This window comes from Mustela nivalis (genome assembly GCF_964662115.1).
Source record: "Mustela nivalis genome assembly, chromosome: 8".
Lineage (NCBI taxonomy): Eukaryota > Metazoa > Chordata > Mammalia > Carnivora > Mustelidae > Mustela > Mustela nivalis.
The window spans coordinates 37,883,444-37,907,883 of record NC_139027.1 but is presented as its reverse complement, the minus strand read 5'-3'; the positions used below and the strand labels follow the sequence as shown (position 1 = coordinate 37,907,883).

Genomic DNA, 24,440 nt, shown 5'->3' with positions numbered 1-24,440 from the left:
GATGTTTGCCTTTCTCTGGACTTACTTCACCTCACAATACCCTATTGGTCCATCCATGTTGTGCCAAATGGCTAGATTTCATTCTTTTTATGGCTGAGTAAAATTTCATTGTATATACGGACATCGTCTTTACAGGATTAGGAGCTTATTCCTGCTATGGGTTTACAAGTCTGGGAGCTTGAAGAAAAAGTTCACTAATCATTCTCAGCCGTATTTCCTTTGAGGTTAGTGTGTATAGAATGTTATCAAAAGAATACAGCACAAAGATAGTGTAACTGGGAAAGAAGAAATTCAAAGAGTGGGAAAATAAGCAACAATAAATTATGAACAATATCAAATATTATCCTACTGAAAATATCACAAACTTTGTTAGCTCAAAAATGTATGTAATTGGGGCACCTGGGTGGCTCAGTGGGTTAAGCCTCTGCCTTCAGCTCAGGTCATGATCTCAGGGTCCTGAGTTCGAGCCCTGCATCGGGCTCTCTGCTCGGCAGGGAGCCTGCTTCCTCCTCTCTCTCTGCCTGGCTCTCTGCCTACTTGTGATCTCTCTCTCTCTGTCAAATAAATAAATAAAATCTTTAAAAAAAAATGTATGTAATTGTGTTGCCACAAATATGCCTCAGGTTTCTGACCCTCAGGCTGAGTAATTGTTCCTGACCTCTACACACAAGCCAGGAGTGTCAGGCTAAGGTTCATGGCAGCTCTGCCTCCAGCTCACTGTTTAGCCGACAGACTGATCATGTCCCTTCCACAGCTGGTTGTGCCCCTCTGAGACTGTTGCTGCCAAGGGGCCAGGACTCGGGCCAGAGCACTCAGCTGCACGTTACTGCCCTGAGTTCCCCAGCACCTGCCTCTGACGCCAGCTCAGAGCCTCTGCTGTGCCTGCTCTCTGCTCAGGCAACACACGTGCCCAGTGGGGACCACCAAACAGAGAGGTTTGTGTTCGGGCCTGAACCACTGTGGGAGGAGCATGTGTACCTTGCTGGCAGAAATAAACTCCCATATCGTCAGCCTCCACCCTGCTGATTCTCAGGGTGAAATCGGTCCCTGACCCGCTGCCTCTGAACCTGTCTGGGACCCCAGTGAAACGGTTGGAAACCTTGTAGATCAGGCCCTGTGGGGACTGGCCTGGCTTCTGCAGGTACCAGTGCAAATAGGTGTTTCCATTACTGTGTACGAGGCTCTGACTGGCCCTGCAGGAGATGGAGACTGGCTCTCCGGGCGTGACTGACAGTGAGAGTGGGGTCTGTGTCAGCACGACCTCCCCAATGGATCCTACAACAATGAGAGATAAGTACAGGTTATGGAAAAACATTATGAGCCATTATTATGACTTACAATTTCATTTATATTAGGCTAAATCATATTTTGTGATTGGATTCCTACTGTAAATATATCCAGTTTCCATGGATAACTCGAGAATTGCAGGGCACTGAGTGGCCACAATTTTTTTTCAGCATCTCATTAAACACTGTTCTTTGTTCCCTTTAATTTCCATTAATTTTCACGGATTTCAAAACTAAATTCCCCTCTTAAAGGGCAATCTCACCCCTGGACAGAGCACAGATAGGGAGTAACAGCACCCAGACAGCTCACCCTCCCCACCCCAATCTCCCATCTCCTCCCTGCTCTGCTCTTACCTGGGACCCAGAGCATCAGCAGCCCCAGGAGCTGAGAAGGGAACCTCATTTTGAGATGCTGAACTGATGAGTCCTAGTAAGTAAACAGAAGGTCAGAGCTGACCTTTATGTCAGACTTTCAAGGTAAGGTCCTCCCCAGGGGACGATATGCAAATCTTGTGGTGGGTATGGCAGAGAGGAAAGAGCCAAAGGCAGGGCTCAGGTCTCTCTCCTGGGAGAGCAGTAACTTAAAATGGCTTCTGTGTTTTCAGGGAAACTAATAGACAAATTCACTCCTGCCTGGAAAGCAGGATCTCTCTGTGATAATCAGGATCTGTGGCATGACACAGTGGTCGTAGCCCTGCCTTCTGAGAAAGCTCCAGAGACCTTGACTATACAAGCACGCATGTCCAGAGGCCATCCTGCCTGGATTAATGTCAGCTAATGTCCAGGAGGAAACAGATCCCACTCTAGCTGATTAGCCCGCAATCTCCAGATCCCAGGATAAACTGGGGAGAGATCAGGAGTCTCTGGGATCTGCTGTTTCCAGGTTAATGGTTTAGGCAATTTATTAATGAGTTATTAATGAATTAAACTCACCCTGGGACCTCGTGAATTATCTACTCTTTGAGAACATGAAAGTGAGAGGAGCTTGACAGGTAGAAAAGAATCTCTCACTTACACAAGGAGAACTCATAGTCCTGCAGAAGAGAATAGGAAAGAAGACAGAATTATAAGCTTCAGGCAGTGTATGAAGTTTGTGGTAACCGATTGTTACAATGTGGTGTGTATCCGGTCATAGTTCTGTCTCCCTCCCCAGAGGGACTGATAGATGGATAGGTGGAGAGCAGGCAAGACACAGATGATAGAACATACATACCATATGGTACATATTACATAAGGTGGACACACTCACACACACACCATATTAAGCAGAGTGATTTCTTACATCAACACTGTCTACGTGGATGGACAGAATGAACAATGTTTCCCATTTCCCAGAAAATAATGTTTCCCCTTCCCATACAGAGGCTTCTTCATCATGTGTAACCGATTTCTGTTAGGGGGTCTCGTTCCTTGTTATATCTGTGTGAGAAGCTGTTGTCTCTCACCTGATTTTATGTTCAGCATCCGCAGCTCTGAGTCTATAGTTGAAAATAATTTTCTGTAGGTGAGAAGAGCAAGTATTGGGATAAAACTTCTAATAATTTGGCTTCACCCTTCCCTATGCTGGAAATTTTCTGAGGTCTTTGGTGAACCACAGTCACTGTGGAACAGGATGTGCGGTCTAAGCTGCCCCAGGCATCAGTTTACCAACCATCCTTCATTTAAGGCTGGGATATAACCTGATGCTTCTTTGTGTGTCAGCCTGATGTAGTTGTTAGACAGGTGTTGGTGAGTGTGTGTCAACCTCAAATTACCCAACAACTCAAGTCATTGTCAGGCACCCAAAATCCTGGAGAAACTTTAGGAATAGAATTTGTAGTTCTGTTAGATCCCAGGTAAATCAAATCCAAGGTCACACTGAATTGAAGAGTTATTGAATACATGCAAGTCCAGGCAAGATTACACAACAAATCTCCATCTTAATATCTTCTAGAAAATCCTCCTAGAGTGTGATTTTGTACCATAGTTAGAAGAATTATTATGTAACAATGGTAGTGTTAGTGAACCCTGAATTCTATGGAGGGATTTGGGTGTTGATGACAGGTTGTGAAAGAACTAGGATTAATAGCCTATGTCCTGTATGTTACTGGTTGTCATTTCATTTACTCTTTCATGTGTTTTCTCCCTTGATCTTTTCTTAGAGTGCTAGCCACGCATTCCTGAATCTTACTCTTGAACATGCTGGCCCACCTAATGAATCCTGCTGCTGAATGATTCAGAAAGTTAAACCAGTGGAAATGAATAAAATCAGGAAAAACCAAACGGACAATAAAAGATAATATCATAAATCTTAAGATGAGTTTGGAAACTATTCATTACACATGTTAAATTAAGAATCACAATATCTAACATTGTGTTAAATATACTAAGGAAATCAGAATCACATTACCCATCACCATATGTGAAACCTCAGTGTGTGGAAATTGGGCTGAAAATTATTCATCCATCCTGTTTATTTGCTGTGTATCAGTTTTGAAACTGTTTTTTGTACAACATATTCCTACAAATGTTGAACTTCAAAAATATTTCCTATAAAACTTAACATGAAAACTTTAAAAGTCTCCTTCTGTGTTTGGTTGTTTATCTCATAATTTCTTACCCTGAAATACCTAAAAAATGCAAAACCTTTCTACAGCTTCTTTCTTGACACAGAAGGCTTTGAAATTTTCCTCTGCTATCTGTAGACTGAAGAAAGACTGTTCCTAATTCCTAAGAGGAGTCTTTATCTCCTGTGTTTGTAGGAACTTTGTTGTGCCCTGGACAATAAAAGTGACTTCATCAATGTTGGTCACTGCACACCACACAGAAATCATCAGCAAAAGATGTAAAGGATGTAAAAAGAACCTCCATGAGGTCCAGGTGGGGTCCAGGACTCTAGTATTCTCTAATCTTGACCAACATCACCTCAAGGAGCAAGGACTTACACAGGGGGGTTTTGTTGTATTTTTGTGTCTTTGCCAGGGGAAGTCCCTTTGGAATTCATAAAACTGGAAGCCAGTGTGTCATTTGTGTCCCTTGGGATGATTCTCTTGCTACTTTGTTTATGTGAGTCCATTATTCTGGGGTCAGGGTGTGTGGGTGGGGAGTGTGATGCTATTATATATTCTGTAGGACTCGATCTATACATTTTCTCAGCCAAACAGCAGAAACTTGTAATGCTTTGTTGAAGTTGAGAGACAACATACCTGTGTCCGGACTGAGTCCAAATGGAAGTTCTCTCTGTCGTACAACAGAGGGATGGTCTCCAACAGGAAGTCGGTAGAGTAGATTCTTGGGACCTGTGACTGAAATGGGTCACCTTTTCTAAATAACTGCATATACTCACCCACTAGAGGATGAACTCACAGAGAGTAATATTGGCTCCAGGCAGCTCACATATATATGTGAATGTGTTGATATTCTGACTTTTTTAGTTATTTCCAAACCTTGTGGAACAGGTCACTTATGAGATTCAATGATCAAGATATTTCAAAGGCCTGGTCTCCATATACGTCATCTGAATTCCTTCCCAATATTGTCATTTCTCTTCTTTGTTCTTTTGAACAAGTAAATAACTAAATGACTTTTGTAGGACCGAAATTCATGAGTCCTTTGAGGAAATGAGAGCAATGTCTTATGTCATATGTGAAGGTTATTCTTGTATCGATGCTAATCCTTGGTCAGGGCCCCCAGTCACCACACTCTAATCGGAGAAAGTGAGACAGAAGTTCCCTTTGAGCACAGGCCACTTCAAATCCCTCTATTTAATAAACTTTTAACTCTGTGTAGCAATTTGCATCCCCAACCCCATAGTGTCTCCTGTGAGGGATGGAACTTCTGTCCTGAGGATTCTCAAGGACTCCTACAGCTTTCTTGTCAGTTAACAAATACTCTTCCACTGCTTTAATTTGAGATGAACTGTTTCTTTGTTTTTGTATTTGCTTTTTCTCTGCAGATAGTTTGCTCCCTAGTCTCCTACACCAGAGCACTGCTTTCCCCCATGTGTCCTTCTAACAGAGAGCTCTCTTTTCAGGGCAGAGAGGACACCTTTTGAGCCCCAAGTTCCTTAGGGAAAATAAGGAAGCAAGATTTTCTCAATACATCTATGGCAAAACCTTAAGGTCTTTCCTTTGAGAACTGGCCTTTCCCTGAGTCAATGTGCTTGAGAGTAGGAACTGACTTGGGTCTAGGAACTGAGTCAGAAGCTGTGACTTTAGGCTTCAGCAACCCTGAACTAGAGTTTGCCAGTTAGAGAGACAAAATACTCTGAGGGTCATCATATTGACTTCATTTCTAATAAGATGTGCTCAATTATCTACTGCCACATTCTCTCTTTCTGACATCATTCTGTCCCTGTGCATTTTGGAAAATGGACAGCTTCTGCCTGTGCAGGTTATTCTGACCACGTGGTCTGTGCTACTCTCTGACATCAGTGGTCACACTCATTGTTCCCCGGAAAGAAGACTCACATCGAATATAGCATGTGCAGCACTGGCTGGGGAATGTTCTTGCCATCACCACCTCCGGAAAGGGAGTGCAGGATTGGGCAGAGGTGGAGTGGAACTTGGATGCATTAGAACAAAAGGCTAAGCTAGCTCCCTGTGGGATGCAGCCCTGCAGTTGTCCTCCAGAGTGGACCTGCCTGGGGACACACGGGTTAGATCCTTCCTGAGGGTATCATCGCTTCCTCTCCTCCTGTACCATCATGCACGCGAGATGCACCTGTAGAGGCACAGGCCTTTCCATAGTGGTTCCTCCTTTCTCCTCAGATTCCCTCACTTTCATTTTTATTTTATTTTTATTTTTATTTTTATTTTCACATACATTCTTTATGGAATGTATAGAGTCTATCACCTTATTTTTGTCATCACTCTGGGACTTTGGATTTTTATTGAAGGAATTTAATTTTTAATTTTTATTTTTATTATAATAAAATATATTTATATCATGTTATATATTTTATTATAATAAATATATTTATTTTTATTTATTTGATTTATTAATTTGATTTATTTATTTGATTTTTTATTTATTTTTATTTTTATTGAAGGAATTTTTAAAATTTCTGACAGGAAAGAAAAATGACTTTAGCTTTGTTAAGGAAAGACCTCCAATCTGTGTCTATATCCATTCTATGTATATGTTTAGGGAGGAGACTGTTGTCCTTGTACATTGTGGAGGGGGTGTCCTCACTGTCCCAAACACTGGGCACAAGGAACCACCTGGGGATGGAGAAGCTCCAGCGCACAGTAGCCAAGTGGCGGTCCCTGACCGGCTGTGTGGAGGACACCAAGCACTTTCAGGAGGGAGTTTCCTCAGGGACACAGCCTCCTGTCTCTGGGTCTGCTCGCAGTGGCTTGTGTCCACACTTCATCCCCCAGAGCCGCTGCCTGTGGCTCTACAGGACGGCGTGGAGACCCTAGCTTGAGAAGGACTAGTCAGGAGTGTCCTCATCTAATGGGAGGGAGGCCACTGAGAAGGAGCCCCTGTCCTCGACCAGCTGCAGACACGGGGTTCCATGATTCCCTCCTCAGGTGTGATTAGGTTCCTAAAGCAGCTCACAGAACTCAGAGAATCACCTACTTGTGTTTACCAGTTTACTAAGGGATATGAGAGGGGATCCAGTTGAAGAGGTAGATGAAGGGATTCACAGGGCGAGGACTGGGAGGATCCTGAGACATGGTGAGGAGGAGTTTGGTAGTTTTTAGGATCCCTTTGAGCCCCCAATGGGAAGAATTTCTGGGGACAGCAACTTTAAGTAACTGAAGTACTGTAGTTAAGTACTGTTTCCCAATCCCCAAATTCTCCTCTATTTTTTAAAGGAATTATCTGTGGTTGAGATTATTTCCTACTTACCCCTCCTACCGCAAGGCCATAGAATATCTTGTCACATGGATTTGAATGCTACAATATTTGTACAGTTGACCTACCTTAAAGGACAAAGAGTCTATCATGAGCATCGAGACCCTCCTTGTCTTGAGACAAGAACACTGGGGTCAGCCCCTAAAGGCCAAGGTGCTGTGTGTGGGGTTGGCATGCACCCAGTGCTGCTGAACCTCCTTCCCTGGGGTTACTCTAGTAAGGTGCTAGTAAGGTCCTAGTGTGGGGGCTGAAGATTGTGGATTTTGGTTTCGTTTTATGGTGCCTGAATAGCTCTATAATTGATGTGATTGGAAGTTACTGCTTTCAGGACCCTTTCCGAGATCAGAAGAATTAGAAATGGAAACCAGATATGTTTTCCTGGATCTGATCTTCCTACTCTGTACTCTTATCTCAATATATTCTGCAATGTATTTTCTTGTATACGGTTAAAGATTTGGGGTTTTATGTTTAAAAGTGGAGCCTATTTGAATGATTTTTTAATGTATGTTGCATGAAAATGGATATCCTTTGTCCATAGGGAACACTGTACATGAGCAGTTAGTGTAACTGGGAAAGGAAGAAGGTGAGAGAGTGGAAATGGAAAACATACTAATTTCTGAATGATACCAAATATTATTCTGTTGAAAATGTCACGAAATTTGTTAGCTCAAAAATGTATGGAACTTTTCCTTGTGCCATGAATGACTCAGGTTTCTGATGTTTATGCTGGGTAACTGTCCCTGACTCATGCACACAGGCCGGGAGGAGCAGGGTGAGGTTCAGGGCAGCTCTCCCTGGCAGCCACCACTCAGACCGCAGAATGATCATGTCCCTTCTGGAGCTGGTTGTGCCCCACTGAGGCTGTTGCTGCCAAGGGGCCAGGACTCGGTCCAGAGCACTCAGCTGCATGTTACTGCCCTGAGTTCCCCAACACCTGCCTCTGATGCCAGCTCAGAGCCTCTGCTGGGTCAGCTCCCTGCTCAGGCAACACAAGTGCCCAGTGGGGACCGCCAAACAGAGAGGTTTGTGCTGGGGGCTGAACCACTGTGGGAGGATTATGTGTAAATTGCCCACAGTAATAAACTCCCACATCATCAGCTTCTACCCTGCTGATTGTCAGGGTGAAATCTGTCCCTGACCCGCTGCCACTGAACCTTTCTGGGAGCCCAGTGAAATGGTTGGAAACCATATAGATGAGGAGCTGTGGTGACTGATCTGGCTTTTGCAGGTACCAACTCAAATATGTGTTTCCATCACTGTGTACGAGGCTCTGACTGGCCCTGCAGGAGATGGAGGCCGACTCTCCGGGGGTGACGGACAGCGAGAGTGGGGTCTGAGTCAGTACAACCTTCCCGCTGGATCCTAAAATAATGGGAAATAAGTAAAGGTTATGGAGAAACATTATGAGCCATTATTAAGAATTTAAATTTCATTTATATTAGGCTAAATCATATTTTGTGATTTGATTCATACTTTAAATATATCCAAATTCCATGGATATCCCAAGAATTGCAGGGCACAGAGTGGCCACATTTTTTACTTTCAGCATCTCACTAAAGCACTGTTCTTCATTCCCTTTAGTTTCCTCATAGCTTTCACTATCTCAAAACTAAATTCCCCTTCTTGAGGGCAATCTCACCCCTGGACAGAACAAACATAGGGACTACCAGCACCCAGAGAGCTCACCCTCCCCACCCGAATCTCCTTCCTCATCCTCCTTCTGCTCTTACCTGGGACCCAGAGCATTAGCAGCCCCAGGAGCTGAGAAGGGAACCTCATTTTGAGAAGCTGAACTGATGAGTCCTAGTAAGTAAACACAAGCTCAGAGCTGACCTTTATGTCAGACTTCCAAGGTAAGGTCCTCACCAGGATACAATATGCAAATCTCGTGGTGGGTGTGGCAGAGAGGAAAGAGCCAAAGCAGGGTGCAGGTCCCTCTCCTGGGAGAGCAGTAACTTCTGTGTTTGGAGGAAGCATAACAAAGACAAAATCCCATTGCCTTCATGGGAAGCAGAATCTCCTTGCGATAATTAGGATCTGTGGCAGGACACAGTGCTCATACCCCTTCCTTCTTAGAAAGCTCCAGAGTCCTGACGATACAGGCAGATGTGTCCAGAGTCCATTCTGGGAGGTGAATGGCCATCCTGCTTGGATTCCTGTCAGCTAAAGACCAGGAGGAAACAGGTCCCAATCCTTCTCCAGCTGATTGACTGGCAATCTCCAGATCCCAGGATGAATTGGAGATGGTTCAGGAGTCTCTAGGGTTTGGTGCTTTCAGGTTAATGATTTAAAATAATTTAGTTATGATTAAAATTAATTAAACTCATCCTGGACCTCCTGTATTATACTCTATGTGAAGATGAATGTAAAAAACCTACAGGGGTAGGAAGGAATCTCTCACTTGCAAGTAGGGATCTCATAGTCCTGGGGAAGAGAATAGGGACAAAGACAGAATTTATGCTTTTGGCAGTGAGGATGCCCTTTGTGGTAGCCATTTGTTACAATCTGGTGAGTATTGATCATACTTCTCTCTCTCTCCCCACAAAGACACACAGACAGACAGTCAGATGAATAGATACACACACATACTACATAACAATAAAGAAATTCATTAGAGAAGCACTTCAAAGAGGATGGGACAGAAGAATGTTTCATTTTGTAATGCTTCCTCTACATTATCTTTTTCCTATGATGTGCAGAAGACCCCTTCCCATATAGAGGTTTCCTCATGATGTGTAAACAGTTGCTATCAGGGGTTCTGGTTCCTTGTTAGCTCTGTGTGAGAAGTTGTGTCTCTCCCTTGGGTTTTATGCTTGGCATCCACAGCCATGACTCTGCAGTTCAAGAAGAGATTCTGTAGGTGAGAATAGTAAGAGCTGGGTAACCATTTGAATGTCTAGAGGTCACCTATACCTATGACAGACATTTCCTGGGGTCTTTGGTGAATCACAGTTACTGTGGAGTAGGGTGCAGGGTCAGAGCTGCTTGTGGCATCAGTTTACAAAGTGCAGGGACATAACCTGACAATTTTGCGTGTGTCAGCCTGATGGAGGTGTTAGTCAGTTGACTGTGAGAATTGTATCTACATGTATGTATATTGTACATATATATACATATGGACGTACATTCACATATATATGAATGAATATATATGAATGAACTTTAGATTTAATCACATTTGATAAGTCTGAATGATCTACACAATTTGTCACTATTACTCAAAGTAATCTCAGTTAGATGTTTCTACAATGGGGTGTATTTTACACCTTTAATTCAAATATTTTTAAAATCATTTTGTTGTTTTGTACCTTCTTATGAATGGATTTCCAAGTATTCCTTTTTATGCCATTGTGTTTAATAAAAGCTGTCAATCTCTATGTGAAGATGTGTAAAAACTGTACTAGTGTGATTTTACACACTATTTTAACAAACCAGTAAAATCTCAGTGGCTTGTCATCCTATGAATTTGTGTCTATAGTCATGGATGTTCATGTTGACAGTAATTTGGATAATGCACACAGGGCTCAGCTCTGAGGTTCTTGTGCAGGGAGATGAACGGCTCTCCAGCCAAGGACAGTGGTTGATCTGGGGCCAGGACAGAGGGTGGTGACTCCCATGGCACATCATTCTCATGGCAAGCTGTATGAGGGTACAGAAGCCAGAAAACAAGCAAGTCTAAGTCCAGTTATCCTGCCAGATCTGCATATAATGTTGATTTATTCTTACTGTGGTCTTTGTAATTCTTGAATTTCTACAAATCACTATTCTATTTAATTTTTCAGATACATGGTCATGTTGTTTCCAAATAGTTATATTTTTAAATATTTTCAGTCTACAACGAAGTTTGTAATTTAATTTTGTATGAATTATAAAGTTAAATTGGAGGGGTTTTCAACGTGTGGCTTTAATTGAACAGGTAGCTTTCAATAGAAATGTCTTACATGAAAATAGAAAATTAAAGAGAGCCTACTTTATGATAAGTAAAAATGCTGTACAACAAAGCATCTTAAAGCTCACACAGCTCTCCTGTCATCTTGTGAAAATGGAGAGCCATGTGAGTAGGTATCAGGTGGAGACAGCTATTTTGCATGTGTCATAAGCTTTCAGGGTTGTCGATGATGCTCTCATTAATAGAGAATTTTAAGCAACAAAGTATTCTTATATTAAGAAAAAACAATGCTTCACCCACATTTAGTTTTTTTTAAATTATGGAAGTCATTCATTGTCAAGTTATTTCTATGTACATGACACAATTGCCTCATTCTTCTGTGCCCTCAGTCCCTTAACAAAATCTCCTTGTTATGAATTCAGACTAACGGTGGTAGCTAGAAACATTCAAACATATTCTGGGGTCTTCCCCTAACTGGCCAACTTCTGAGAGATGTAAAAACAGTGACCATCCCAAGCCGTCTTCAGTCAGCTCCCTGTCACCACCATCACTTCTGGAAGCACATTTCCCAGAGCCCCCTTTCCTCTGTGGTTCCCTAGGGAGTTGCTGAGGAGGCACCTTACCCTAGATCTGGAGGTCAGAAGAGGAGGATTCAATGCCTTCTGTCAGCACCTGCAGGCAGATGAATGATAAGCGAGGGACCAGAGAATCACCTGGGGAGGGGCTGCAGTGGCTAGAGCATCAGCCGCTCCATCCCTGGCCTTCCTAGACAGGCCTGAGGACCACGTGGTTAGGCAGCCTGTATCTCCAATGGTATAAATCTCTAACTTATGGGGGATCACTGAGGAATCAATGTTTCTAGTCTCTCTCTCTCTTATTATATCCCCAGGCCTTTGAAAGAGTGATGTTTAAGCATTGCATCCTTATAGGAAGCAATTCCTGCTTGGCATATCTAGAGTGGCTTCTCTTTTGCTGCATAAACCCCAAATGATGCCTTGACCCACGTTCCTTGGGTGTAATGATCTGGGGGAAAGGGAGTCAGTCAGGAGGCCGAGGAGCCTCCTTGCCCTTCTCCCAAAGCCCCAGTGACCTCCAAAGTGGGGCTGTCTCTGAGAAACTGAGCAGGTGAAGGCATCAGGGGAGCAGCAGGGGCAGCCCAGCCCCTCACATCTGCTGTCCTGGTGGTTTATGCTCTGACTTATAACGCTGTGGGCAGGTAGCTGTTAGACTGCAGGCAGTAGAAGGTCCCAGTATCTTCAGGCTCCAGGCTGCTGATGGTGAGAGTGATTCTGCCCCAGACCCACTGCTGCTGAACCACGATGGGACCCCAGTTTCCAACTTGGATGCTGCATAGATCAGGAGCTTAGGAGGTCTCCCTGGCACCTGCTGATACCAGGCTAACTACTTGTTAATGTTCTGAATGGCCCACCCGGTGATGGCGACCCCTTCTTTTAGAGCCATAGACAAGACGTCAGGAGACTGGGTCAGCACAATCTCGCCATGGGAGGCTGAAACCACACAGGAAACATCAGTAGGTTTTCAAAATATGTACTGGAAGTCACCAGTATCTAGTTAGGTAAGACAGAGGATACTACTTATTTTTAAAATAAGCCAAATTCATCTGAGGAAAGATTCCCAATGAAGAAAGAAAATTGGGGATGGAAAATCATACCCCCACTTTAACCTGCTTTGTCCAAATATTCTCACTGCAACCCAGAGGAGCAGAAGGCCAAGAAATGTGTAGGAGTTACCATCTTGCTGCTTTTGAATGGTCCAGTGTGTTCATGCCACACACCCAGAGACTCTGGTATAAGTTTCTGAGAGGCAGAAACACTTCAGATCTAAGAGGATGAAGATATGCAAATTATGGGGCATTCGTATTGCCTAAGTACTCAAAAATTAAGTTTGTCCAAAGAATCTCCCCACTGGGCCCCATTCTTCTCTGGGTGTGTTAAAGTCTCCCTCTTCTGGCCAAGTGGAGGTTTTGAATGCACTTACCCCATGCTGGGCCAACTACAGGGTCTACCAGCAGGGGGCATGGCATGTGATGTAATGCAATCCTCTGGTAGAATTCCCTTTCACAGGCAGTGAAGAGGGGGTCACATTCTCTGTCTTGGCCCAGTGGTATGTTAGCTCCCTGCTCTCTGCTACTGTGTGATGTATAAACATCCCCCAGGGCAAGCCGCCAGGCCATACTCTATCAATTACATCCTGTTAATTGTACACCATGAGTGAGAAATGGTGAGGACTTCCCTAACTTGCAAAAATACATGTGCTCCAACAGTGGGATGCAAACCCTACAAAAATTCATCTGGCCCCCTTCCCTGGTGGCTATGTCGGGGGTCCAGATATCTGAAGAATGTGGGCACATCCTCTCCGAGGTAAAGGACAAGTACTTGTAACTTGTACCTCTGACTACTGAGCTTAAAACACAGCACCTTGTTGGTAAAGGACATGTACTTGTATCTTGTACCTCTGACCACTGAGGGTGAAACACAGCACCTTGTTGAGTGTTGAGACAACACAATTCAAATGTGGATAAGCCACACCATTCCGTTTTCCAGCTAGTTTTGAAGTCACTAGTATAGAGTGGGTGCAGAGCCAGGAGGGACTCTGTTTCGGGTTTAGATCATGATGGAAGTGGCCCTATCACGTGGGCCCTATGACCCCTCCTACTGTTGGTTTTATGTTCATCTGTTTCCAGGAAGGATGTTGTAGACACTCTGGCAAGACCAGATGAAGACTCATAGCATAGCCTTCCGGGCTCTTAGGCAAGACTTGCCCCTTCTCAAAGGCAACCTATCACTGTTCACCAAGTAGTTCCCAGCATAGCTTAGGTCCCAGTAGACCTGTCCAGAGCTCATCAATTAACTGTGTGACAGAGCTGTTTGTCCTAAACCAGAAGTGTCACACCAGATTGTAAGAATTGGTGGAGACCAGCAGCAGTCAACCTCAGAAAGGAGAAAGTATTTTCTTTAGTATTGGACCCAAGCAGATTCAGCAGGCACACTTAATGTATGGGACAAAAGTTTCAGATCACCACAATACTCACCACTTTTGCCCAAACACCCTTGCACAAGCTCCTATTTTCAGCCTCATGAGACTTTATGTCTAATGCATTTTCTTATTTCTTATTTTTGCATTCTTATTGCTCCAGCCAGGAAGGGACTGCCTCTTCCAAAATTCGCTAATTCCCAGAGGCAGAGGCAGTAAAAGACTTGCCCAAGGGCATACGCTTGGTATGCAAGCCAGACAATCCTGAGCCCTAATCCTTACTCTCTTCCTTTCAATGAGACTAGCAATCTGTGACATTTCCCTCTACCACTCATCCCCCTGGATACCAGAGGACAAGGGGCACAGCTATAGTCTGCAGCCTGCTGAAATTTTCAACCTCTCCAATCTTATCTAAGTAGCTTGTTGACTTTGCTTCTCCATTACTTCTCATGAAATATGCAGTAAACATATAGGCCAGCAGTACTGCCCTCTGTCTGCTCTTCTCACCTCAGTACTACCTGCGTGGTCGCTTGGCGTGCTGTGTGTTCTGTTTCCAGGGGAATATGCATATAACAAACCTTTTTACTGCATTGTAATAGCTTTCTTGTTTTTCTTTCCTAAGACATCTGATTAAAGACACAGGGCCTGCCAACCAGCTAACAGCAGAGAAAGGACTCCAGGTTCTGCCCAGGTTGGCATCATATGTTGATGTAAGTTAAACTGGACAGCTCCCATACCATCCCGCAATGAAATACGATGTTTTTTAGGTAGATGCTCAAAGAGCAGAAATGGTCATTGACTTAATGTGGCTGGGGAAGTGGCCTGAAGTAATAATATGGATGCCCTACGGGGTGGCTGGCTAGGAAGGGTCTGGAAGAGGAGAGTGGAAGGATAAAGGAGGAAAAATCAGTCACAAGAAATGACCCAGTCTAAAGCAAAAAGAGAAACTAAGCTAAAAACAAAACAAAACAAAACAAAACCCCCAATTCAAACTATTTTGAACAAGTAATTGCTGAAAATTTTCACATTTAGCAGACGCCCAACAGCATACACCTGAAGAAATATATGTCAAGACACATCAAATTATCATTTCTGAGCACTAAAGAAAAAGGAAGAATAGCACAGGATGAAAGAGAAAAATCACACCTCCTGAGAGAGTAATACACCTCGAATGACAGAGGATTTCTACTCAGAAACCATGGGAAGGAAGGAAATGATGTCAACGTTTTTTGTTTTTGTTTTTGTTTTTTCTAGATAGAATTGACATATAATATTGTGTAAGTTTAAGTTTTACATAATGTGATAATTTGATATACGTTTATATTGTGAAATGGTTACCAACGTAAGGAGAGTTAGAGCAACCGTCACTTCACATAATTATCCTTTTTGTTTTACTTATTTACTTTTTTGTGGTGAGAACATTGATGGTCTAGTCTCTTAGTAACCTTCCAGTACAATATAATACTGTTAACTACAGTCACCATGCTATACATGAGATCAGCAGAAATTATTTCATATGTAGAAGTTTGTACCCTGTGATCAAATCTCCCCTACCTCTCTCACCACCCAGCCCCTGGCAACCACCAATCTGGTCTCTGTTTCTATGTATTTGGCTGTTTTAGATTCCACATGGAAGTGATACTATACATAATGGCTTTCTCTGTCTTCGTCATTTCACTTAGCATATAACTTTCACGTTTCATTCATGTTGTCTCAAATGGCAAGGTTTCCTTCCCTTTCACGGCTGAGTAGTATTTCATTGTGTGCATACACATGTATAGCACATCTTCTTTATCCATTTATCCATCATTGGACACTTAGGTTGTTTCCATATCGTGGCTGTTTTAATAATGCTGCAATGGGCTCAGTGGTGCATATATATTTTAAAATACCCAGTAGTGGAATAGCTGAATCATATAGGGTGGTTCTATTAAGTTTTTGAGGAAACTCCATACTGTTTTCCATGGTGACTGCACCAATTTACATCCCCAGCAACAACACGTGAGGGCGTTTCTCCTTATCCACTCCACATCCTCCTTCTCCATATCCTCTATAACCTTGGTATTTCTTCTTTCTTTTTTTTTCTTTTTTTGTGTTAATAGGTACTGAATTTTGCATCTGCTGAGACAATCTTATGATTTTTACCCTTAATCTTGTTAATGTGATCTATCATGCTGATTGATTTATGGATACTGAACGATCCTTGCATCTCTGGAATAAATCCTTCTTGATCACGCTGTATGATCCTTTTGATGTATTGTTGAATTTGGTTTGCTAATATTTTGTAGAGGATTTTTGCATCTATGTTCATCAGGGATATGGCCCTTCTGTTCTGGACGCCAAGAGCAACAGCCTCACCTCCCATCCCCTTCTTGTCCAGGCTGGGCTAACCCCCAGAATGGGATCTGGGAGCGGAGGCAGGTGCACATAACTCGGGCTCCTTGAAATTACGGAAACATGATAATGTGGACATGCAGCTTGCTCCAAACTGTACCTAGGTGAATAAATGTTTAATTTCAAACCCTATTATTTGCCCTACAAATATGGCCCTTGTGGGGACGGTCCACTGGAAGTGTTCCGTGAGAGGAGGACGCCCGGCCCAGGCCTCTCAGTCAGGAATCGGGCATGTCTGTCTCCACCGGGCTTCCCCAGCTGCTGAGGTGGGGTGTTGTAAGTACCCGCTACGAGGTAAAGTCGTCTTATACTCATTCGTATACTCATTAGTATGCTTATACTAATAGTATACTCCTACTATTCCCTTCCTGTATGTGTAGATTCCTTTCCTCTTCTGTTTCTATTGGTTTTTCTATATTGATAATAAAGTTTTCTTTCATTTTTGAAGTTGAAACAGGGCTGTGGTGAATCTTTTGTGCAGCACAGGAGGAGACTCTGTGTTTTGACAAGGGCTACTGATGCAGATGTTCATCACACTAAAAGATACCTTGGCAGGAACATCTAAACGGGCACTGACCACTCCACTTGGCACCCTAGCTTACTTAAGTTGACACATAAAACTAACCACCATCAGAGGCAAATTGAGGGGCCGAGTGATGGGCAAACCGACTCTTTGTGAGGGTGAGGTGTGTATCCCCAGGTAGGGTTTACTTGATACAGGCTCTACCTGGGTTTAGGAAAAGGCTCATGTCACGAAGTGGTGCACCAGCCACAGGGACCCACAGAACAGAGGAAGCCTCAGGCATGTGCCCCACTCAGAGGAAAGATGGCAGAAGAGTTGTGGTTGGACTTGCAGTGCGTCTGAAGCTTCCACAACCTCTGCCCTCCTCACCGAGACTGCGTGTCTGGCGTCTTAAGGGAATCCCACACCTTCCTCCTTCCCTCTGCTTAAGATGGAACAACAGGAGGAGGAACAGGTGCAGGAAGTTTATATGGTGCCCAAGCAACCCTGCGCTGACTTCTCAAACCACGGGAGGGAACTGAATTTTCTTGAAGGCACCTAGATTTCATTCATTGGTTAATTCAACACAAAACAGAAATATTGAACTGAAAAGATAGAATAACTGAAAATCAGGATTCAGTCTTCCCTTAGGTCCAATGAGGGTCCCACATGTCTCCCTGAGGGAGGAAATTCTGGGCCTGTCTTCCATCTCTCATCTCCCTGGACAGTGCACAGCTCCAGGACCCAAGCTCAAGTGTTTGCCACATCCTTACCCATCTACAGGAGAAAAATGGCCCAGAACTCAATATTTTCCAGTCAGAGGTTTTATAAAAAGTAGGGCCCAAGTTCTCCACTTTTTTTCTCTTTTTGTGCCTTCCAATTCTTTTGCCCCTCCTGCCTCCCATTATTTGTTTCCCAGCATGTTTTTTTATTTACCTCAGTTACTGAAATGAAGAGCAAAGCTCACCATTTCTGGAAACTGAACCGATTTAAAGATATTTTTAAATTGAAAATGGAAGCTCTTCATTCGATCTTGTAGCAGTTTTTCATTTTAGAACTGGTAATTTGTTCTCAGAGCTTCGAAGCTGACTTTTGTGTGTTCCTGTTATACAGTTCTGTTTTGGAGTTATTTTTGGCTCCTTACATTTCCACTGGGCACTTTCACAACCCACTGATTATGAGATTTGCTTCTCTTCCCCCTGACTGCTTTGCATAAGCCCCTGCAGGCCCAGACCAGTGGCTCAGGCTATATAAAAGAGGCCTTTGTTACAGGAGCTGAGCTGCATTGGGCAGGCAGGGGCAGTAAGATGGTGTCACAGAGGCCGGTCCTCCTCTGCTTGTTGCTGTGGGTCTCAGGTGAGAAGCTGAAAAGTGCCATAATCCTTCTGGAGTAGTGTCATTTTAAACAACTTTTAAAGATACATAATGAGAAACAGTGGTTATTTCCAAAATAGACGCACTGAGGTACTGCCATGTGGTACCATTAGGAAGCACATTTGCAATGACATATTTCAGCATGAGGGGGATAAATTGTGTCTGTATCACCATTTTTCTGATTGCAGGTTCCCATGGGGAAATCACGATGACTCAGTCTCCAGGCTCCCTGGCTGTGTCTCCAGGTCAACGGGTCACCATGAACTGCAAAGCCAGTCAGAGTGTTAACAACTATGTAAACTGGTACCAGCAGAAACCTGGGCAGGCTCCCAGGCGCCTCATCTATTATGCATCCAGCAGGGACACGGGCATCCCAGACCGGTTCAGCGGCAGCGGGTCTGGGACAGACTACACCCTCACCATCAGCAACCTCCAGGCCGAAGATGTGGGAAACTATTACTGCATGCAGTATGATAACTATCCGCCCACAGTGCTTCAGCCTCGAACACAAACCTGCTCTCTGGGGCCGCAGGTCAGGGAGGCTTTGCTGAACCACCTACTTCCTCTTCGCTCAGCCCTGAACATGTGCGTTCCACTATCTGCTTGAGAAGTCACTTCTGACTTACTCCTTGCAGGGCTTGTATGGCTCAGCATAAAATGAAGAGATCGGGCTTTTCCTGCATCCCTCACCCCTTTAAAAAGATTTTATTTATTAATTTGTCAGACAGAGAGGGTGCACATGCAGGGGAAGAAGGAGGCAGAGGGAGAAGCAGGCTCCCTTCTGAGCAGGGAACCCAATGTGGGACTCCGTCCCAGGATGCTGGGATCATGACCTGAGCTGAAGGCAGCCACTTAGCCGACTGAGCCACCCAGGCATCCCTCCTGCATCCCTTTTTGTGGGAGGTTAGTGAAGACAAATGCTGTGAAGATGTCTTAGGGATGGTGCCGGGAGGTTTTGTACCCCAGGAAGCTGCATGTTTTCCAGGGTCCCACAGGAAAGAGTGAGCCAGGAAGGTCTGTCTTTAGCCTCTGACAAAGGGCCGTGAATGTTACACCCTGCAGGTCAGTTCTCCCTTCCCGCTCCTCTTGGACTCTGGGACATTTCTCTTTTATTTCCTCATTCTCTTTTCTTCACTCTCCATCACCCTCCCACTCTGATCCTTCCCAGTATGAAACCTTTGAGCTCTCCTATGCAGAATCTCCCACGTGGAAGGTAGTGTCCCTTTCGCCTTTTCCTTCCATGGGCCCTGTTTCCCAGCCTTCCTGGGCAGTGTCCTGAACGTTCATTTCTGCACCAGCTCCTTTCCTATCTCCCTTCTCTATTTCTCCCAGGTGTACTCATTCTCACAAAGGTAATTCTCTCATTTTTTAAAAACTATTTTATCTATCTATTTAATGTGGGGTGGTAGTGGCTGAGGGAGATGGTGAGACTCTCAGGCGGACACCCTGTCCAGTGGGGACCTGTGTGTGGGAACTCTTAAGGTCTCACCATCAGAGGCCTGTAGGCCAAAGGTGCAGTCCATCACTGTTGCCAGCAGGGGGCAGCCACCCACCCACAATGTTAGAAACAGTAGCAATAACTCCATCTGTGGGCCCAGCTGTGCTCCCTTGGATACCCTGAATGTCATGGACTCTGCTTCTGAGTCTGGGAGACCTCACTGTGGCCCTCTGTGGTGTCTGGGCTTGGCCGACTGTCAAAGATGCTTGGCTTTCAGAGGGAAGAAGAGGAACAGGTTCTGGAGAATGAGTCTGTTCTCAGTGGTCTCAGTTTTGGGGGCAGCCTGGGGCATGAAAGGGAAGGTGCAGGTGTGATGCTATTCCTCCAGAGCATTACTCTTTTTTGTTTTTGCTTTCTTGTTTAAGATTTTTTTTTTTTTGTCAGAGAGAGAGCATAAGTGAGCAGAGCAGCAGGCAGAGGGAGAAGCAGGCTCCCTGCTGAGCAGAGAGCCAGACATGGGGCTCGATCCTAGGACCCTGGGATCATGACCTGAGTTGAAAGTGGGCACTTAACTGACTGAACCACCCTTGTGCCCACCCCCCCCCACTTAGGTGATTCTTGTAACAAAGTTACTTTCTGCACTACCCCATAAGGCTTTCTTTGCTAATGAGATTGAATTAAGCCTGTCTGGGCAGAGACCCATAAATAATGCCCTGGACCAGATGTACACACATCTCACAAAAGCAATGAGAACCTTCCCTCTCCTCTGCTCCACTTCCTTATACAAATGGAAGGACTGCAGAGACTTATAAGCCAGGACCTCCTCACTCACACCCTGCTGATTTGTATCTTCCTCTTGAACAAATAATCCTAAAATTTATATGGAACCAGAGAAGACCCCCAATAGCCAAAGCAATGTTGAAAAAGAAAACCAAAGCTGGTGGCATCACAATTGCAGACTTCAAGCTGTATTACAAGGCTGTCATCATCAAGACAGTATGGTACTGGCACAAAAACAGACATAATACCCATTAACAGAATAGAGAAACCAGAAATGCCCCTCAACTTTATGATCAAGTAATCTTCAACAAAGCCAGAAAGAATACCCAATGGAAAAAGAGAAAATCTCTTCAACAAATGGTGTTGGGAAAATTAGACAGAAATTATGCAGAAGAATGAAACAGGACCAGTTTCTTAGACCGTACACAAAAATGGACTCAAAAATGGGTGAATGACTTCAATGTGAGGCAGGAACCCATGAAAATCATAGAGGAGAACACAGGAAGCAACTTCTGTGACCTCGGCCGAAGCAACTTCTGTGACCTCGGCCACAGCAACTTCTTGCTAGATATGTCTCCAAATACCAGGGAAACAACGGCAAAAAATGAACTATTGGGACTTCATTGGGATTAAAAAGCTTTTTGGTAGAAAAAAGTGGTGGTAGAAATACAAAAGAAGGAACCATGAGAAAACAGTTAAAGCCTACGTTGCACCATTATTGTGCTAGTCAAGGTCGGACAACCAGATATCCAGAAAAATAAAAGTTTATAAAGAAGAAATATCTATCTATCTATCTATCTATCTATCTATCTATTTAATATTTTTAAAGCGCAAGGAATCGAGTCAGTGATATTGTAATAGTACTGTATGGTGAAAGATGTGGCCATAGAATAATGTATAAACTTGTTGAATCACTATGTTGTGTAGATGAAATAGTAGAGCCCTGTGTGTCAATGAGGCTAAAACAAAAAATTAGGAAATGCTTAAAATCTGTGATCCAAACATCTTCCATAGGAATCCAAAGAAAAAGAAGTTCTTGTTCAGCGTCCATGTTCCAGGAGGCTTCTGAATTCACCTCCTCCTATGGACACATGGAACCTACAGCTACACATGGAACAACTTCCACTGTGAGACATCCAGAAACTAGTCAAGGGACTCCTACACATTGGGTTAAAGAGGTCATAGCCACATTGATCACGTGCACAATGCTGGGACACATTTTTGCCATAAAGTCCACCTCCAACAGAACAGTATACCATTGGAAGGGAACTTGTAACTCCCAGTTTCCCTCTGAAGAGCAAAGGGTTTGGACCCAACTTCTAGTGCCCCAACTTGCAAAACTTCCACCTGAGGAACCGGCCCCCAAACACCTCAATCTGGAAGCCAGAGGTGTAGTGCACAAAGAGCCCCCAAGAGAATAGTAAAGAAAGAAATAAGGAGCAGATGGAACCGCCCAACTCCCATTCTTAGCCTCAAAGAAGCCTATTTTTAGATCTTAAAGGCTCCTGCCTAACAGTTAGGCTTCCAATTCAGAACACATCTATGGACTGACTGCATTCCTCCCTGGAAATCGAGGAAGCCTGTGTTTGTACTCTGCATTCTCTCTCTGCCCAGCTCCAGGTCTCTGGTGTCTCCCTGGAAAGAGCTTGTGCACTTGTCTGGTATCCTGGCAGCCCTTGACCACCTGGCTCTGTTGTCCAGCAGGGCTGAAGTTCTCAGACCCACAGGGCTAGAGCAAATAGAGACAAATAAGTATTTTCAGAAATAATACTTGTGTGTTAGAACTGGCAAAGTCATACTGGCAATAAACTTGCAAATATTGCAGTAAGCCCACTATAAACTTCCAAACAGATGAACTTGCAAGAATAATATTTGTGTATTATAATTTTAAGTAATACAATACATGTGTATAATAGATGGTAAGACTTTATTAATTTGATATATTGACTAAGTATACGATTTTTCTGGATTGCTTTTTTGCAATTTCATTTATTATGGCACCAAAATTTGTACTTTTAGCAAACTCAATTTCCATATGTATTTGAATATAACAGTGTCTTTTGGCAGATACAAGAACTCAAATAATATTCAATAATTTTTAATTTTGAAAAGAAGATGGAAAAGAAGATAAAACCCTGAGTTTGGAATATTTTATTGCCTGCAACATTATGATGCCTTCTGATTAATTATTTTGAACTATAAATTTTGATATGTCTAGACATGATGAACCACTTCTAAAAAAATGACTTAACTCTTCACACCAATTAGGTTTGTGTAAATCTGACTTAATGTTAGATACAAATATGTACAATATCTTAATGTTTCTCCTGACATTTCTTGCAATATGTAGATATAAAAAATGAAACTTACAGTATCTCCATAAGTATCATACACTTCAAAATACCTGTTTCATGCATTCTATCTCTGTTCCTTTAATTACAACTAATCTTAAAATTGTCTTATTAAATTGTTTTGTATGAAGCGTCATATAAAATAATGCTTTTCGTCAAATGTGACAATATTCAAATTTAACATTTACTTCTAGGACTGTGGCTACTTAGTTTACATTGCCATAGCAGTTTTGAAAACCGAGATCTTAAATTCCCTGAAGGTTTCTCATAATTCTTCTTTTTAAAAGATTTTGCTTATTTATGAAGTATACAAACAAAAACAGACAAACACAAAGACTGATAAAAGTATATGGCAAGAGAAAAAAAATATATCCTAATAAAGGAAGAACCTCATCAAAAAGAACCCCATGTGTAAGATTTACATACTGAATAGACCTATATCTAGTAACGAGATTGAAGCAGTGATCAAAAATCTCCCAAAAAACAAGAGCCCAGGATCTGATGGATTCCTTGGGGAATTCTACCAAACTTTTAAAGAAGAAATAACACCTATTCTCCTGATGATGTTTCAAAAAATTGAAGCAGAAGGAAAACTTCCAGACTCTTTCTATGAAGCCAACATTACCCTGATCCCCAAACCAGTCAAAGTCCCTATCAAAAAGGAGAATTTCAGATCAATATCACTAAAGAATATGGATGCTAAGATTCTCAACGAGATCCTAGCTAACAGGATCGAACAGAACATTGAAAAGATTATTCACCATGACCAGGTGGGATTCATCCCTGGGCTACAAGGATGGTTCAACATTCGCAAATCAATCAGTGTGATAGAACAAATTAATAAGAGAAGAGAGAAGAACCACATGGTTCTCTTAATCGATGCAGAAAAAGCATTTGACAAAATTCAGCATCCGTTCCTGATTAAAACGCTTCAAAGTATAGGGATAGAGGGAACATTCCTGAACCTCATCAAATCTATCTATGAATGACCCACAGCAAATATCATCCTCAATGGGAAAAAGCTTGCAGCCTTCCCATTGAGATCAGGAACACGAAAAGGATGCCCACTCTCACCACTCTTGTTCAACATAGTATTAGAAGTCCTAGCAACAGCAATCAGACAACAAAGAGAAATAAAAGGTATCCAAATTGGCAATGAAGAAGTCAAAATCTCTCTCATCATAGATGACATGATTCTTTATATGGAAAACCCAAAAGACTCCACCCCCAAACTACTAGAACTCATACATCAATTCAGTAACGTGGCAGGATACAAAGTCAATGTACAGAAATCAGTGACTTTCTTATACACTAACAATAAAAATACAGAAAGGGAAATTAGAGAATCAATTCCATTTACTCTAGCACCAGAACCATAAGATACCTGGAAATAAACCTAACCAAAGAGGTAAAGGGTCTGTATTCAAGGAACTACAGAACACTCATGAAAGAAATTGAAGAAGACACAAAAAGATGGAAGACCATTCCATGCACTTGGATCGGAAGAATAAACATTGTTAAAATGTCTATACTGCCTAGAGCAATCTATACTTTTAATGCCATTCCAATCAAAATTCCACCAGTATTCTTC

At 43.0% G+C, this 24,440-nt stretch overlaps 1 protein-coding gene and 1 gene segment (V, D, J or C); one reads left to right on the top strand and one right to left on the bottom strand.

Annotated features, from left to right (window-relative positions):
• Positions 1-24,440, bottom strand: part of LOC309870877 (immunoglobulin kappa light chain-like) — a 613,762-nt gene that overhangs the window by 389,630 nt on the left and 199,692 nt on the right.
• The window catches only part of LOC309870876 (uncharacterized protein), a 166,039-nt gene that overhangs the window by 79,971 nt on the left and 61,628 nt on the right, over positions 1-24,440 (top strand). Inside the window, exons 5-6 of the mRNA XM_082743449.1 lie at positions 18,152-18,262; positions 18,469-18,795. Of these exons, the coding sequence (XP_082599575.1) occupies positions 18,152-18,262; positions 18,469-18,795 (438 nt within the window). The remainder of the gene's footprint in view (positions 1-18,151; positions 18,263-18,468; positions 18,796-24,440) is intronic.